The 18,119-nt window shown below is 41.4% G+C and overlaps 1 protein-coding gene across 1 annotated transcript in view; it reads right to left on the bottom strand.

Annotated features, from left to right (window-relative positions):
* The window catches only part of LOC132889578 (adhesion G protein-coupled receptor A3), a 493,612-nt gene that overhangs the window by 313,223 nt on the left and 162,270 nt on the right, over positions 1 to 18,119 (bottom strand). Inside the window, exons 8-9 of the mRNA XM_060926228.1 lie at positions 3,215 to 3,379; positions 1,190 to 1,367 (exon numbers count right to left, since the gene is read on the bottom strand). Of these exons, the coding sequence (XP_060782211.1) occupies positions 1,190 to 1,367; positions 3,215 to 3,379 (343 nt within the window). The remainder of the gene's footprint in view (positions 1 to 1,189; positions 1,368 to 3,214; positions 3,380 to 18,119) is intronic.

The following is an 18,119-nucleotide window of genomic DNA, read 5'->3' as shown; positions in this document are numbered from 1 at the left end:
ACAGGGTCGCAGGCAAGCTGGAGCCTATCCCAGCTGACTATGGGCGAAAGGCGGGGTACACCCTGGACAAGTCGCCAGGTCATCACAGGGCTGACACATAGACACAGACAACCATTCACACTCACATTCACACCTACGGTCAATTTAGAGTCACCAGTTAACCTAACCTGCATGTCTTTGGACTGTGGGGGAAACCGGAGCACCCGGAGGAAACCCACGCGGACACGGGGAGAACATGCAAACTCAGCACAGAAAGGCCCTCGCCGGCCATGGGGCTCGAACCCAGGACCTTCTTGCTGTGAGGCGACAGCGCTAACCACTACACCACCGTGCCGCCGTAATAATAATAATAATAATAATAATAATAATTAGTTCAACTTATATAGTGCCTTTCTCACACCCGAGGTTGCTTTACAATCCCCCCCCCCAAAAAAAAGTCCAACAAAAGAGGGTCAGGATGTTATTCCAATGGCATAGCTACCTACAGTCCCACCAAAAGGCGCACAAAATCATGTTCCACACTGCCTGCACAGCCACCACACTGCCTGCACAGCCGCCACAATTCCACCAGGCAACATCACTTAGAATACCCCACCAAGCACAGAAGCACCGCCACAAAGAGTGCTGGACAACCCTGATGTGAAAAGAGCAGCAAGTTCACTGCAGTCCATAGCGAGGAGCACAGGCACCACCCATGGCGGACCAAGGCCTGAAGGGAACTGATACCCAAAACTGGGTCTGAAGCTACGGCACAACTGGCAGACAAAACATTCAAACAAAGAACAAACATCACATGATACAAACACAAAAATAAAAACAAAGGGGAATAAAAAAGAAAAAGAAAAAGCTCCGGTAAGAAGTGGCAACCAAAATGCGCACAGCGTACTCTCAACCAGAAACGGAAAATAAAAGAGTTTATTTCTATTAAATAAACTCTTGCATACATACATACATACATACATACATACATACATACACCACATCACATTCTCTGCATGATAGATCTAATAGAAACTGATCCCAGCTAAATTTAATCTTTCATCCGTGGGAACATTTAGGCAAGTCTTAGCAGGACTCAACAGGTGTTCTGGCCTATTATCATAATAAATGCATTCTCTTCTCACCTGCTGTTTTCCCCAGCATGAACAGATGAACAAACAAATAAATGATGTTTATCATTTTAGCCCACCTGTGTAAGTTCATGCAGCACACGGGTGAACTTGCTGGAGTAAGGGCACTGATTGTAGTCGTCCTCTGCCCATCGGCCCTGCTTATCACACCTACGCCACGCCCTCTTCTCGTGAGAGCTGTAGGAGGCTGTGGCACAGGGCAGAAAGGCCATTAAACCAGCCTGGGTTTTAGGCCACCTGTAGGGCGCAAGAGCAGCGTCAGATCTGCAACACCAAATCCACTGAAAATAAAATACTTTCGCTCACGAGTGTACGGATTTAGAGCTACAGAAGAGGCTAAAATGGCAACAAAATATAATAAATGTTTCTCTACTAATGTTTACTCACTTGATAATTATTCTGATGAGAAAGTGTTTTCATCATATAAAGGCTCAATTAGTACATGCATTAGTGTGTGTACTTTACTTATAATACCGGGAAATCTCTCTTGAGAACGACCTCAAATCAGCCATAACATTAAAACCACTGACAGGTGAAGTGAATAACATTGATTATCTTATTACAGTGGGATCTGGAAGTGGGTGGGATATATTCAGCAACAAGAGAACATCAAGTTCTTGAAGTTGATGTGCTGGAATCAGGAAAAATGAGCAGGCGTAAGGATCTGAGCGACTTTGACAGGGACCAAATTGTGATGGCTAGATGACTGGGTCTGAGCATCTCTAAAATGGCACATCTTGTGGGGTGTTCCCTGTATTCAGTGTTTAGTACCTACCAAAAGTGGTTCAACCAGCAACAGGGTCATGAGTGTCAAAGGCTCACTGATTCGCATGGGGCACGAAGGCTCGCCCATATAGTCCATTCACACAGAAGAGCACAAACTGCTGAAAAAACTAATGCTGACACCTTTCTGTTTTAGCCAGCATTAATCTTTTCAGCAGTTTGTGCTATAGTAGCTCTGCTGTGGGATTGGACCATATGGGCTAGCCTTCGTGCCCCGTGTGAATCAGTGAGCCTTCAACACCCATGACCCTGTAATTGGCTCACCGGTTGTCCTTCCTTGAACCACTTTTGGCAGTTATTAACCACTGCATACTGGGAAAACCCCACAAGATGTGCCATTTTGGAGATGCTCAGACCCAGTCATCCAGCCATCACAATTTGGCCCTCGTCAAAGTTACTTAGATCCTTACATCTGCCCATTTTTCCTGCTTCCAACACATCAACTTCAGGAACTGACTTCTCTTGCTGCCTAACATATCCCACCCCTTGACAGGTCCCTTTGTAATGAGATAACCAATGTTATTCACTTCACCAGTCAGTGGTTTTAATGTTATGGCTGATTGGTGTATAACTGGATCATTGCATAGGTGCCAGTATAATACAAATACTACTTTGATTTTGATCTTGTACTATACAAAAGTATTAAATCCAATAGGAGTTCAAGATATCATTCTAAAGTCCCTTCTATACATACTAATAAACATACAAAAATATTAACTGATGTTCCAAATCGGGCTTTTGGAAAAAATTAATAATTTTATTAATAATTAATACTAAAGGGTTATTTTTTCACATTAAAAAAAAAACAATTTCTTGGCTTGTCATTGCTTGTCATAAATATATAGTGCTATTTTTTTCTCCACAACGAGCTAATTTTCCTTTACAGTTGCGTGTCCATGTTGTACAGAAACTATGACAGCAGACTGCAGCTAAATGGAAGGTTTAGGAAACTATAGCACAGAAAATACCATTAAAAAAGAGCACACAGCAATGCTGAAACATTCAGCCAGCGCGAGGCAGTCGGCTTCGTCTCATTAACTACTGAGTGGTGCCCTGCCAGCCATAGACATGGTTAATGATCATAAAAAATGAGAAGTGTGTATAATTTGCAGGTTTCTGCAGAATTTGGATTGTGATGCCACAGAAGATTTGTTGCTTGCTAAGAATGCCATTGTATATGTTTTTGATTATCCTTATTGGATATACTGCATCTTGAGCTGGAAAAAAAATGCAGATGCATGAATATTGTGCATGTTGTGGATTGTGAAACGATGGGTATGTGTTTCTTATCCTTCGCACACCTGAAGTCACCTTTGTTGCCGGTCACCCTTTCTGCAGAACAGTACAGCGCAGATGTCTCCAAAACCACAATCTCCATGCCAATGGAGCTGTTGCCACGGGAACTGGTCACGTGGCACTGCCAATTACCGGAAACATCAGCATCCACATTGGAGAGGATTAGTTCACTGAGAAAATGGAAAGGGAGAAGAAGAGGGAGAGGAAGGAGGCTTTTGTAAGTCCACAAATGCATTCAATCTAATTCAGCTTCATCACGCTAAATTGTCGATTACATGCATGAGGGTTCAATATATTAACACTGATCGTGCCCAATAGTTTCACTTTCACTGAATAAAAGTATGACATTATTCTGAAAACACCAACAACAAAACATTGTAGAATAGTCATGTGTATTTGTTGTAAAGTGCAGTTGACTCATGAGTCATTGTGGTGATGTAGTGTGGTGAAGGCACACAAGAAAACCTGAATGGAAATTTAGGGGGGAAAAAAGAAAGAAAATATGACAATTTTTAATATACACTTGATAGAGATGGAAAATTCGGAGTATTAAAAATACAAAATGAACTAAATTCAGAACAACTTATTTTTCAAACAAAGCAAGCTCTTGGTCAAATCACTCCATTGCAGTATTTGATTGATGTTTTTTTTTTAACCATTTTCTTGCAGAATCCTTAGAATATATGCACACAGCACTTTACAGAAATAGAGCATATTCATATTCTGTTCTGTAGACCTTTTGGAAATTCACATAGGCCTCTTTCATAACTACTGGTCAATTTGCCAGATCTGAATCAGACTTTAATTGATCGTTTTGGATTTGTTTGCTATTTTGTTTAGTTAATTAAGCAAATAAAATAAAAGAAAAACTTTTCTGTACACACACCACTGAAAATATATTCAAAAATGCTTTCATTCATTAATCAGAAAAATAAATCACAAAAAAAAAATCAAGTTTGGAGTACATGGAGCTGGTGCTAAATAAATGATTAATAATTACTGTTTATAAATAACTAGATTAAAACTATTCTTTTCCCTCTTGTTTCATTGGTCCAAATGTCCAGAGCACATGGCATTTCAGCTCTGTCCCAGCTTGTATATCTCAGATCAGTTTAGCAACTCACAAAATCACAAAAAAAGGTGGCAATTCAGAATACATGGCATGTTTTGTTCAATTTCTGTAATTGAGTTGATGTAGAGTCTAATCACTTTCTCACTGTAAATGCTCATATGGATCATTTACAGGAAAATGATCCAATATTACATATCTGTGAGTGGCAAAAGTATGTGAACCTTTGCTTTCAGTATGTGGTGTGACCCCCCTGTGCAGCAATAACTGCAACTAAACATTTCCGGTAACTGATCACGGTCCTGCACACTGGCTTGGAGGAATTTTAGCCCATTCCTCCATACAGAACAGCTTCAACTCTGGGATGTTGGTGGGTTTCCTCACATGAACTGCTCGCTTCAGGTCCTTCCACAACATTTCGATTGGATTAAGGTCAGGAATTTGACTTGGCCATTCCAAAACATTAACTTTATTCTTTAACCATTCTTTGTTAGAACAACTTGTGTGCTTAGGGTCATTGTCTTGCTGAATGACCCACCTTCTCTTGAGATTCAGTTCATGGACAGATGTCCTGACATTTTCCTTTAGAATTCACTGGTATAATTCAGAATTCATTGTTCCATCAATGATGGCAAGCCATCCTGGCCCAGATGCAGCAAAACAGGCCCAAACCATGATACTACCACCACCATGTTTCACAGATGGGATAAGGTTCTTATGCTGGAATGCACTGTTTTCCTTTCTCCAAACATAACGCTTCTCATTTAAACCAAAAAGTTCTATTTTGGTCTCATCCATCCACAAAACATTTTTCCAGTAGTCTTCTGGGTTGTCCATGTGATCTTTAGCAAACTACAGACGAGCAGCAATGTTCTTTTTGGAGAGCAGTGGCTTTCTCCTTGCAACCCTGCCATGCACACCATTGTTGTTCAGTGTTCTCCTGATGGTGGACTCATGAACACTAACATTAGCCAATGTGAGAGAGGCCTTCAGTTGCTTAGAAGTTACCCTGGGGTCCTTTGTGACCTCGCCAACTATTACACACCTTGCTCTTGGAGTGATCTTTGTTGGTTGACCACTCCTGGGGAGGGTAACAATGGTCTTGAATTTCCTCCATTTGTACACAATCTGTCTGACTGTGGATTGGTGGAGTCCAAACTCTCTAGAGATGGTTTTGTAACCTTTTCCAGCCTGATGAGCATCAACAACGCTTTTTCTGAGGTCCTCAGAAATCTCCTTTGTTCATGCCATGATACACTTCTACAAACACGTGTTCTGAAGATCAGACTTTGATAGATCCCTGTTCTTTAAATAAAACAGGGTGCCCATTCACACCTGATTGTCATCCCATTGATTGAAACCCCCTGACTCTAATTTCACCTTCAAATTAACTGCTAATCCTAGAGGTTCACATACTTTTGCCACTCACAGATATGTAATATTGGATCATTTTCCTCAATAAATAAATGACCAAGTATAATATTTTTGTCTCATTTGTTTAACTGGGTTCTCTTTATCTACTTTTAGGACTTGTGTGAAAATCTGATAATGTTTTAGGTCATATTTATGCAGAAATATAGAAAATTCTAAAGGGTTCACAAACTTTCAAACATCACTGTATTTGGAACTGATCTGAGATTAAGACACTCTCAGACTTTTTTTTTTGGTCTGCGCTGCTTTGAATGTTGCGTTCTCAACATTCAAAACACTCAAAACACACCAGTACACTTAAAATTTGCAACACATTTGGAACCATTTGGCTGTTTATGGTTGAGATGCTAAGTAAAGCAGATTTTTTGGGCAACACTCTTGGCAGGACTACTGACACAACCAACCTGGGATGGGGCTTTCTGGTTTGGAAAGTAAAGAGCCTTTCTTATAATACAAGTCTTCTGGAGATATTAGCAAACATCTTGAGATCTTAGACCTATTTTAGATCAGCAGGGTAATTAATATTATCCTGGAAATCACAAATAGCTTTATTCTATCCATCCATTATCCGTAACCGCTTATCCTGTACAAGGTCACAGGCAAGCTGGAGCCTATCCCAGCTGACTATGGGCAAAAGGCGGGGTACACCCTGGACAAGTCATCAGGTCATCGCAGGGCTGACACAGAGACAAACAACCATTCACACTCATGGTCAAATTAGAGCCACCAATTAACCTAACCCGCATGTCTTTGGACTGTGGGGGAAACCGGAGCACCTGGAGGAAACCCATGCAGACACGGGGAGAACATGCAAACTCCACACAGAAAGGCTCCTGTTGGCCACTGGCCTCGAACCCAGAACCTTCTTGCTGTGAAGCGACAGTGCTAACCACTACGCCACCATATCTTTATTCCCTAAGGCAAAAATATAATATCTCCTCAAGAACACTTCAGCTGAGCACATTATTAGACAAAGGGTTCAATTATAAGGCCAGAATTTACCTGCATGTAACCAAGGTACAGACATCCTTACAAGGGAAGCCATGGCCTAATGGTTAGAGAAGCAGCTTTGGGACCAAAAGGTTGCCAGTTCATTTACCTGGACCAGCAGGAATGGCTGAAGTGTCCTTGAGCAAAGCACCTAACCCCCAACTGCTCTCCAGGCTGCTCTGGGTATGTTGTATGTTGCTCTGGATAAGAGCATCTGCTAAATACCAGTAATGTACAAAACAAATTAACACTAAATAATCCATTATAAAGAACTCTAAACTTCTACTTATAACTTGAACATTCCAAATTCCACAGGTCACTTTATACTATTGCACTTTATAATATTTTTGCTGCTGCATAATTTAATTTAATACACTTCATATTTATTTCTGTGCTGAGCCAAATTGCAACGAAATTTCGTTCGGTGTACACTTGTTGCATACTGAATGACAATAAAGGTTGTCTAAGTCTAACTTAACAGGCAAAAAGCTATTAATCCATAATTGTCTCAATGAAACTCTGTTAATGGACTGTAATTCATAAATTCTGTATGCTTTGACGCATATAGAATTTGAAGGAAACGCAGTCAGTAAGAGTTGTTTTCTCTTTTTATTAAATGCTAATACAAAAAAACACTGTCGCGTGCTTGGGACAGTTGACATTCAAACAGTAAGCCAAATAGCAAGCGAGGGAATTCAAATCTTGAAAGAGAAAAAAATGATTAAAGCCTCTCGGCAAGCTTCTGTTCCATCCAATAATCCTAAACACACACACACATAAGTGCACACACACTGTTCAGCAAGAGTGCTCTGCGTACAATAATGAATGCATTATTGCTTTCCGTGGAAATGTTTTGTAAAATAGCAGCATGAATTAGTGAGTCAGCTGTGTGTAGGTTCTTCAGTAGCTATTCACTTACATGTTCTTAACATCAGCAAAAGCTGTATGCATCCTGTAAGCTAAATCAGATCAAGATTTATGAATATTTTAAAGCTGCTTGTCTCCCTCTTACAAAAATGTGCTCAAAAGGGGAATAGGGTTTATGGAAATATCAAAACCATGCTCATGAATCATCCTGAGATCTACTGACACTGCTTAATCATGGCACATGATTGTACTTTCCTGCCGTCCTCTACCACAATACACATCGCTGGACATTGATTTATAATGCTGAGAAGTATCACTGATCAACCAAGAGAAGCAACAGCTGTTAGGAGGTTAGGAGAGATTTCTCTGTACTGTATGAGCCAGCAAGGTCCTGGTGCTTCAGGAGCACATGGTGACGTTGTGCAGCATGAAAACGATGCTACTGCACTCACAGCTCCAGCTGCTTCCAAACCACATGCCAAAAATAACAGGCACTTTCTCTCCAGCTGCCATAACCATGGTGCACTGTATCCGCTCCGGCCTCTCCGCACCACGCCGAGCCGCGTTAGAACAGCCCCGGAGCCAAAAATCTTTCAACTGCTTTCTATTTACTTCAGATTGTTCATTCATTCTTCACTTATTGAAGATGTGCCTGGATGTCAGAGATAGGATTAAAAACTGGGTGAAATAAAAATGAAGATGGAAAGTTTTGAAGCCAGAGAATGCAGCGAAAGTGCTTCTCACCTCACCTGATTTTTTTTCCCCCAAGGCAGATGGGAATAAAGAGAGAGACATCATTGTTAAGTGCGCATCCAAATAAGCCTCTGAATAACGACCTCTTTTGTCATTCCATCTCTCTAGTTCTCTTTCACAAGCATAGAGGTAGGGTGGGACATGATCTGGCTTTGGACAAGCAGGACACAGACCAAAATATTCCGAGACTATCCAGCTTTAAATATTAAACACACTGCATTTATGCATGGGTCAGCATGGTAAATTTTAACACAATATATTTTACCCTGTAAGGAAAAGGAAACATTAATGAGAGTAAAATATGGATTCAGCTCAAGCTCACACACACACACACACACACACACACACACACACACACACACACACAGACCTACCGGTAAACTCTCGCCATTGCTTCTATTGTGGAGCTGCCTGCAAACAACGCCTCCCCAAGGCCTTATTAGGAGCATTTATGCACTTGCACTGATATTTAAAGATTTGTTTATATAACCGCACTCATGAGGCTGTTAACGATTAAATAAACCTGGGCAGTTATAAAGCAGCATTCCAACATCCTGGCCATAGACCAGCATGCACTTCCTTTTTAGACAGACAGAGAGAAAAGGAAAGAGATAAAGATAAAGAGAGGCAGAGTGAGAAATGGCTAAACAGGTTGGATGTTTTACAAAGCTTTGTAAATATGAGAGATATTTTTATACTCATGACACTGACATGGATCAGGATTACTGAAAGATAAATGCATCCATAATAAGCTTCTATACAGACACATGGATACCAGAATACAAATTACACAGACACGATGCACAGAGATACACATCAACATCATACTCTTGTACTGCAATGGTTTAATGGAGGAGCAAAAAGATGATCAAAGGAATGTGTTACAGAGAACAAAGACTGCAGACTTCAGAGTTGAGTTACACTATCGGTCAAAAGTTTGGACACAGCTTCGAATTCAATTCAATGTGTTTTCTTTATTTTTATTACTTAAAAGTCACTTCATGTCTTAAAGTCGTGAGGGATGTCATTTCTCTTTACTTAGTTAAGGCCCGGTCACACAGCGCTTTACGGCTTTATCACGGCCAAAACCCGTCAAAAAGTGCTCTCCCGTGAAGCCGACGATGTTGTTCGTGTTGATGTCGAACTTAAGACGTGTTACAGTCGATATACAGACGTGACAGGACGCAGGGGAAAATCGGAACGGCGTCGGACGCGGCAAAAAGTTTTGGACTGCTCAAAACTTTAGACCGCGGACAACCACGGCCGGCACACGTGGTAAAGACGTGCAACACACGTGAAAAACACGTGATAATCAGTGTCCCGGCCGTTATTAAAACTTGGGGAGACGTGGTAAGACGCGAAAGTTTGGCGGTCTATCACGGGCAGAGCACGGTCATCGGACGGGTGTTACGCGTTGGTATCACGGGATATAGCGTGTGTTTAGCGGCTTATCACTGAGAAATGGATTTTTCCGCGTACATACCACTGTCTAAGCCCGTTAAACGACGTCTCAAACAAGTTCTAAATTCGATTGATCACTGTCTAATCACTTCTGCATCACTTCTGATTTGCGGCATGTAAATACCGTAATTTTCTGAGACCTCGGCACTTGCAGTCTAGATGTCAAGGGGTGAACATGAACCCTCAACGCTGTGATGTCCTCATCTTAATGCTCCAGCACCAACAGAACCAACTGATACAGGCTCAACATATCCTACCGCTTTTATATGCGCAGCAAGCCGCTCTTCCAACGATGCTGAGCCGCGGTTACCCGTGATTTGACAGTGCTGCAGCAGTGAAACAGCCGCCGACGGCCATACCCCGTACAAAGCACGGCAAAGCCAAAAATTGACCAAAAATTACCACTTACGACCACGTCCACCAGATTTTTGTATCTTTTTGTACGTGATATAGACGCGGAGTGCTGTGTGACCGGGCCTTTAAGCGGTTCTTGACATAATATGGATTACTACAGTTGTGGAATAGGGCTATTTACGGTATCTTTATTATTTACTATTTACTGTTTGATCTCAAATGCATTAAAAAGGCAAGAAATTGCACTAATTAACTTTTGACGAGGCACATCTCATCTCATCTCATTATCTCTAGCTGCTTTATCCTTCTACAGGGTCGCAGGCAAGCTGGAGCCTATCCCAGCTGACTACGGGCGAAAGGCGGGGTACACCCTGGACAAGTCGCCAGGTCATCACAGGGCTGACACATAGACACAGACAACCATTCACACTCACACCTACGGTCAATTTAGAGTCGCCAGTCAACCTAACCTGCATGTCTTTGGACTGTGGGGGAAACCGGAGCACCCGGAGGAAACCCACGCGGACACGGGGAGAACATGCAAACTCCACACAGAAAGGCCCTCGCCGGCCCCGGGGCTCGAACCCAGGACCTTCTTGCTGTGAGGCGACAGTGCTAACCACTACACCACCGTACGAGGCACATCTGTTAATTGAAAAGCATTCCAGGTGACTACCTCATGACACTGGTTAAGATAATGCCAATAGTGTGCAAAGCGTCATCAAGGTAAACGCTGGATACTTTGAAGAATCTAAAATATGAAACATATTTAGGTTTTTTTAAACACTTTTTTGTTTACCAGTCAAGTCAAGTTTATTTTTATAGCGCTTTTAACAACAGATATTGTCGCAAAGCAGCTTTACAGAAAATTAAAGACTTTAAACATGAGCTAATTTTATCCCTAATCTATCCCCAATGAGCAAGCCTGTGGCAACGGTGGCAAGGAAAAACTCCCTCAGACGACATGAGGAAGAAACCTCGAGAGGAACCAGACTCAAAAGGGAACCCATCCTCATTTGGGTGATAACAGACAACGTGATTATAAATAACTTGCTTCTACAACAGTGTCCTATATAGTCACAAAGTATAACTGTGAAACCAGGAAATTCATTATAGCTTTAACATGAAATCTGTTTTACTGAAGTTATCAAATGTCCATTGACGTGAACTTGAGTGCAAAACTGTTCATGACAACTGCAGTCCTAAAGTTAGCAAGTTAACGGTAGTCCTTAGACATAAAAGCATTACTGTAAGTGTCCAGAACCATCTTCCAAGTGCGACTTTCGACTGTCCATATGGGGCCATCCTCCACAGGACCGATGTGATGAGACTCCAGCCAAACGTAGGGCATCAGGATGGATCAGGCAGGTCCGAGGAGCAGAAGAGGCCAGCATCTCAGTCTCAGGATCGCCATGTAACTCACCACATGATTCCATATATATGTTCACGATGTTATTTCATAATTTTTATGTTTTCAGTATTATTCTACAATGTAGAAAATAGTCAAAAGCCAGAAAAACCTATGAATGAGTAGCTGTGTCCAAACTTTTGACTTGTACTATAAGTGTGTGTAGTGAGATATTAATCCTGACATTGTGCACGTCGCTATTCAGACCTCAGATATAACTACAAACTTAAGAACTACTCAGACAGTTGTGCACAGGGTGGAGTTTGCCAAAAACAGAGGCATGTCTCAGTGATAGTCCACCTACTGTAGACATTGTTTTACATAGAATGCTGCGGAAAACAAAAAACATCCAGTGAGTGGCAGTTCTGTGGGCAGAAACACTGTTGATGTGAGCAGTCAGATGAGAACGGCCACACTGGTTCGAGTTGACAGGAAGGCTACGGTAACTCCCATAACCACTTTTTTATAACCAGGGTGAGCAAAAAAGCATCTCAGAGCAGACAACATGTCAAACCTTACCGTACATTGTAGATTAAGTAGAAGAAGAAGAAGCCTTTATTTGTCACATGTACATTCAAGCACAAACAAGCATACAGTGAAATGTTTCCTCTGCATTTAACCCATCTGAAACAGTGAACACACACAAATGAGCAATGAGCACACACACATACCCAGAGCAGTGGGCAGCTATGCTACAGTGCCCAGGGAGCAGTCGTGGGTTAGGTGCCTTGCTCAAGGGCACTTCAGCCCAACCTCAGGCCATGGCTGCCCCATGTTAACTGAACTGCATGTCTTTGAACCATGCAGACACGGGGAGAACATACAAACTCCACACAGAAAGGCCCCTTCGACTGCTGGGCTCGAACCCAGAACCTTCTTGCTCTGAGGCAACAATGCTAACCACTGCACCACTGTACCGTACAATACTGGGTTCCTCAATACTGTTTGGTCTCATCAAACAAGTGTTTCAGCCTGCAGAACTTCCACTCCCATCTGACACTAACAACTCCGCCATGGTCAAAGTCACTGAGCTCAAAGTTATTCCCCTAAAGGTGGATATGAACATTAAGTGAAGCTCTTGACTTGTATCTGCATGGATTTTTGCCTGGTGCAGCTGCACATGCTTGTTTCATGAATGCGCAGGGGTACAGGTATTCCTAATATAATGAATGGTGAATATGTGACAATTTTTTTCTGTACACTGACGTTATTTGCTTGACAGTTCTGTTCAGTACGCCAGCACCTTATCCACTGAGCCAGCAATCCTCTTAAACTACGATTATACCATGATGTAGACATGCTGTCACTAACACTTTTTTTTTTTTTGAATCAATGCTAAATTGTATGTGAATCAGATGGTAAATGTGACTTGTCCAGCATCAGAGGGTAAACAACCCTCTCATGGATAAATTCATTCCACCAAGCTGCTGGAGTTTTTGAAATGTCAGAAAAATTAACTGGATGTCATATAATGTGAGCGGCGTCCCAATCTGAAGACTAGTTAACACGGTCAGTTAAAGTGCACTTTTCATCAGCATGATAGGTTTGCTTGGTCACCATATACACATACCATAGAGTGTTGCGTGGAACAGGCTAGGTAATCACGAAGAGAAAAAAAATGTCACGAAAAAAATACACAGAGCACAAATTGAACAGTAATTGAAAATGAAAGCCTGCCATTTCTGCCTGTGGAAATAACTTAACTGTACGCTACGGATCCGGATGATGTAGGTAGATATTAGGTTGGGGGGAAAAAAAAAGTCTTGTCGAAATCCTACACCAAACCTTCTGTGCTTTGGCGGTGTGAAAGAATTGAAATAATATTGTAATTATGCCACACACCATGGGGAACCTTAGCGGTGTTGTACTGCTGAAAAGATAGCAGGAGAAACAATTCAGCCTTAGCCTGAAGATCTGCACTTAATTAGTATGGGGCCGAGGTGAATACTGCTCCAACTCACAGCTGCATATGACTTTCTATCACCCCAGGTACCTGCTCACTTATAATAAAGCATGAAAGAAGAAAGCAGATGGACTCCTGATCAGCAGAACAAACTGTACAAAAGATGTGAGACACATTTTTATTCTTTATGCATACATAACCCTTTCTGTTTTTCTGTGTATTTACCTATCTCTCTCTCTCGCTCTCTCTCACACACACACGCTTCTAATTCTTTTCCTCTATTTTTTCATTACTGTCTCATTCACGGACACCCTCTCCCGCTTTAGTTAGGCGCGAGAGATGGACAGTACAAACCACAATATGCCAAACACCACTCTAACAAGCCAATTAAGACCTCAGTCTCCATGGCAACCTACATAGACAAAGAATCAGGCAAGAATCTGAGGGAAAGTGATTGAGTGAGGAGAAGAGAAAAGGAGACAAAACAGGAGATAAAACCTTTACAAGTCCCGTCTTTCTATCATGCGTTTTTCTTCTGCTCTATTCTTGTATTCCATGTCAAGTTAGAATGATTGAAAATGGAGAGATTAGTGGCAATGCGGTCTGCAACTCTACAGGCTTTCAGGGCTTTGAGTAATGAGGTATGATTCACACTCCGTGCCTGCTCTTTTGGCTATCGCTTACCGGCTCTTTAGCCTCACGCCATTACTCAGCATGGGCGCCAGGCTACACAACGCACCAGCCATTAGTTATTCGCTCACGCTGGACGGCACGTCGGTCTGGGTCTCTAGAGCTTAAGCAGGGATAAAGAATAGACATATAGGAAGAGAACATTAATTTTTCTGTGTGTGGTGGGTACTAATTAATGCCATGAGCTGCTTCAGTATATATGCCTGAAAGAAAGAGTTGGGAGTATAAAACATTCCTAATGTACTGAAGGTAAACTATCTGTAGCTACTGCTTGATGAAACTGAAATTATTATCAGTGCTCTCTCTCTCTCTCTCTCTCTGTCTCACCACACACACACACAAATGATCTGTCTCATCAACAATACCTCAAATAAGCCCAAGTCTAAATTGGCCCTTTTAAAATGCTGCTTTTACATAAACTAAAAATATCTGTGTAACACAGTGTGAAATTTACAATGACATATTAATAGGTACAGTCACTAAAGTCATGCTTTTTTGCATTTACAGTACAGTGCAGAAGCGGTGAGTCAGTTTCATACAGTGCAATTTCAAAAGTCTTTTAAGATTATAACTTGACATTCCTTCTGAGATGATCCCAATAAAATCCCAGCCAAATTTCTAAAAAAGATTGTATGATAACAGACTTTATTTTTTTCGCGGTCAAAAACCTGCGCTCTGATTGGCTGGTGAGCGGGTCCGTATCCTACGGCACGGACCCCAGTTACGGACCCCGGTTACGGACCTCTGGCGACTCGCTCGTTCACAACAACAACAAACACAGTAGCATTTTTTGTCAACATTTATCTTTTTTTATAAGATTTATTTATAAGATTATCAAAAATCTTATAAATTTTTGCCAGCATTTCTCAGGAGAATAGCATTAATTTTACAGCATGGATAGCAATAACGACAGTCTTCACAGCGAAAGCGAGTTTTACTACCCTGAGGAAGAAGAAATAAAAGAAAACATTTCAGGAGAAAGCTAAAACCTGTAATTTGCTAACGCCGAGCAAAAACATGGCTGAATCCTGAATGACTCAGTTTTGTATAAATAGGGGACTACATAGGCGGCAAAATGTAGTTTTTTTTCCCTGCCATGGAAGTGCACTTGTATACTGAGGAGAAAGCAATTTACATTACAGCCGTGAATGAGGATTCAAAATGGCAGCTCGGCTCGGTTTTCCCTTTCGGGCGCTCTTGTTTTCTGTTAAAATTTGGTAAAGAAAAAAATAAATATATTATTTACAAGCTTAAGGTCGGTCCGTATCGTGAAATACCGTGACCTCAGCCTTGAATACTGACCTCAGCCCAGAGGGCCTCGCTCAGTACTTTCAAGACCTCAGTCACGGTATTTCACGATACGGACCTCATCTCATTATCTGTAGCTGCTTTATCCTGTTCTACAGGGTCGCAGGCAAGCTGGAGCCTATCCCAGCTGACTACGGGCGAAAGGCGGGGTACACCCTGGACAAGTCGCCAGGTCATCACAGGGCTGACACATAGACACAGACAACCACGATACGGACCTCCCAGCTGCTAAATAACATATATGTATTCAACATATCAGATATTTAACAATTATTCCACAAAACTGAGTCGTACATGAGCTGATAGCTGACGAGGCACATAGTGTCAAGTAGGCTATAAGCCGTGTACGATGAGATTGAGTGGAATAACTGTTTTATTATATCCACATTCACTGGATTTTGAGAAATAGAGCATTTTTATTTTTAGCCAATTTGATAAATAAAAACTTTATATAAAACATCTGACAAATCATTTCCGCTTGGGCGGACTTCTTAAACACCCATCAGTGGCTGCACAAATTGACTTTCGTGTTTTTTGTTTGTTTGGTTGTTTTTTTGTAGAAGATGCCATCTTGCTGTTGTGCCGAGGTATAGAATAGCTTTAGACATTTATTTAATTCTTCCTTGGACACTTCAGTTATGTAATTTTCAAACTTCTTTGAGCTTTTGAACCAGTCTAAAAAAAATTCGACAAATTTTAATGCTTAAAGATGAAGAACGTGAACAAATTGGCGAAATAACAGTAGCAAATTGTGAAAAATGTAATAATAATAATAATTGAAAAATAAAAAAAGATATGCTCTTCCCATCAAATACTTTCATTCCATTTTTTCTTTTTTTTGTATTTTGTTTTCGAGCAGTTTTTATTTCGTCCTTGGTTGGTTCAGCAACACGCCCCGCCATTTGGTTTTTCTCTACTCACAGTATTTGAGCTGATATCCGAGTAATAGAGTAGCCAATCAGAGCATGCGATTGGTCATATCCAGTGAATGTGGATAGAATAAACAGTATTATGAAGATCAGAACAATAACAGTCAGACTGTGCTTAAAGAAACTTTCTATTTTCTGCTTGTAATAAATCCTCACCATCAAACTCGTGTAAAAACAGCGTTGCATGAACAGAAACATTTGCTCTTGAGGTAATAAGGATTTTTTTTCTCTATGTTCATTAACATGTCCTATTTACCTTTTATTATTGCTATGAGCATATTTGTAGTCGTCCTGTGAGTTTTGCACCATTCTGTTCTGGTCTCCTATTGGTCTCCTTAGACGAGTGTCACAGCAGCGATCACACACTGAGATTTTAACCCAAAAATTCAGACATTGTCAGTTCTTTTGTCACCAGCTTTCTTTGGTCCCAGTGGGACAAAACTTATTTCTTTTATATGAATCAAATATAAATTCAGGGCGGCACGGTGGTGTAGTGGTTAGCACTGTCGCCTCACAACAAGAAGGTCCGGGTTCGAGCCCCGGGGCCGGCGAGAGCCTTTCTGTGTGGAGTTTGCATGTTCTCCCCGTGTCCGCGTGGGTTTCCTCTGGGCGCTCCGGTTTCCCTCACAGTCCAAAGACATGCAGGTTAGGTTAACTGGTGACTCTAAATTGACCGTAGGTGTGAATGTGAGTGTGAATGGTTGTCTGTGTCTATGTGTCAGCCCTGTAATGACCTGGCGACTTGTCCAGGATGTACCCTGCCTTTCGCCCGTAGTCAGCTGAGATAGGCTCCAGCTTGCCTGCGACCCTGTAGAACAGGATAAAGCGGCTAGAGATGAGCAGATGAGAAATATAAATTCAGACTCAGCACCCTTTGCCTTTAAAATGCATCAGTTCTCCCAGGTGCACTGTCATGTAGTTTTACAAGAAACTCAGCATGCAAGTTGTACCAAGCACTTTGGAGAAAATGGCACAGCCCACTTTGACTCTCACCTGCTTCTGTCCTTGCAGGAAATGTCCCAGATAGCATTAATGTTTTATCTGAAGAGAAGTCTTTTACTGAACATGTAACTTTCTTTAAGGGTGCTCTAACTTTCTGCCACACAAATGCATAAGGCAGAAAAACACCTACAACAAAATAATGATTTAAAAAAAAAATGGGGCACATAAACACAAACATGTTATTGTATTTTTATAGTAGGCACAGTGTAGTAGGAAATGCCTTCACTCTTTCAGTGTTTACATGCATCCTAAAACACTGCTAAACAGGCTTATAGTACTCGAGTCCAGGACTTGGCCTCAAGTCCAACTCGTGCCCTGATTTTAATGACTCATGACTTGACTTGGACTTGAGCACTGAAGATTCGGACTTGTGCATTAACTGCATTCGAACTTGTAAATTGGAGACGAGGACTCTGATTTTTTTCTTTATTTTTTTGTAACATGCCATAATAATTTGGCATAAGGTATTTATATCTACATAAATTTTTATACTAATTTCATGCAAGAGAATGCACATTCACCTGTTCATACGTCATGTTCAGGAATGTTGGTTAATGGCGCTAAAATGCCTGGAGAGAAGCCCCTAGGATTGTCGGCTTTGCTTATACAGACTTCTCATGTAGTGGGAAAAAAATGCACTGCTGTGTGTTCTATATGTAGAAGAACTATCGAGGAGACAATGAGGACAACCTCGAACTTCAAGTTATCAATGTATTTTAGAGAGTGTGTGTGTGTGACAGCTGTG

Source organism: Neoarius graeffei, chromosome 7 (genome assembly GCF_027579695.1).
Source record: "Neoarius graeffei isolate fNeoGra1 chromosome 7, fNeoGra1.pri, whole genome shotgun sequence".
Classification (NCBI taxonomy): domain Eukaryota; kingdom Metazoa; phylum Chordata; class Actinopteri; order Siluriformes; family Ariidae; genus Neoarius; species Neoarius graeffei.
The sequence above is the reverse complement of the archived record's forward strand: the minus strand, read 5'-3'. Positions and strand labels throughout refer to the sequence as shown.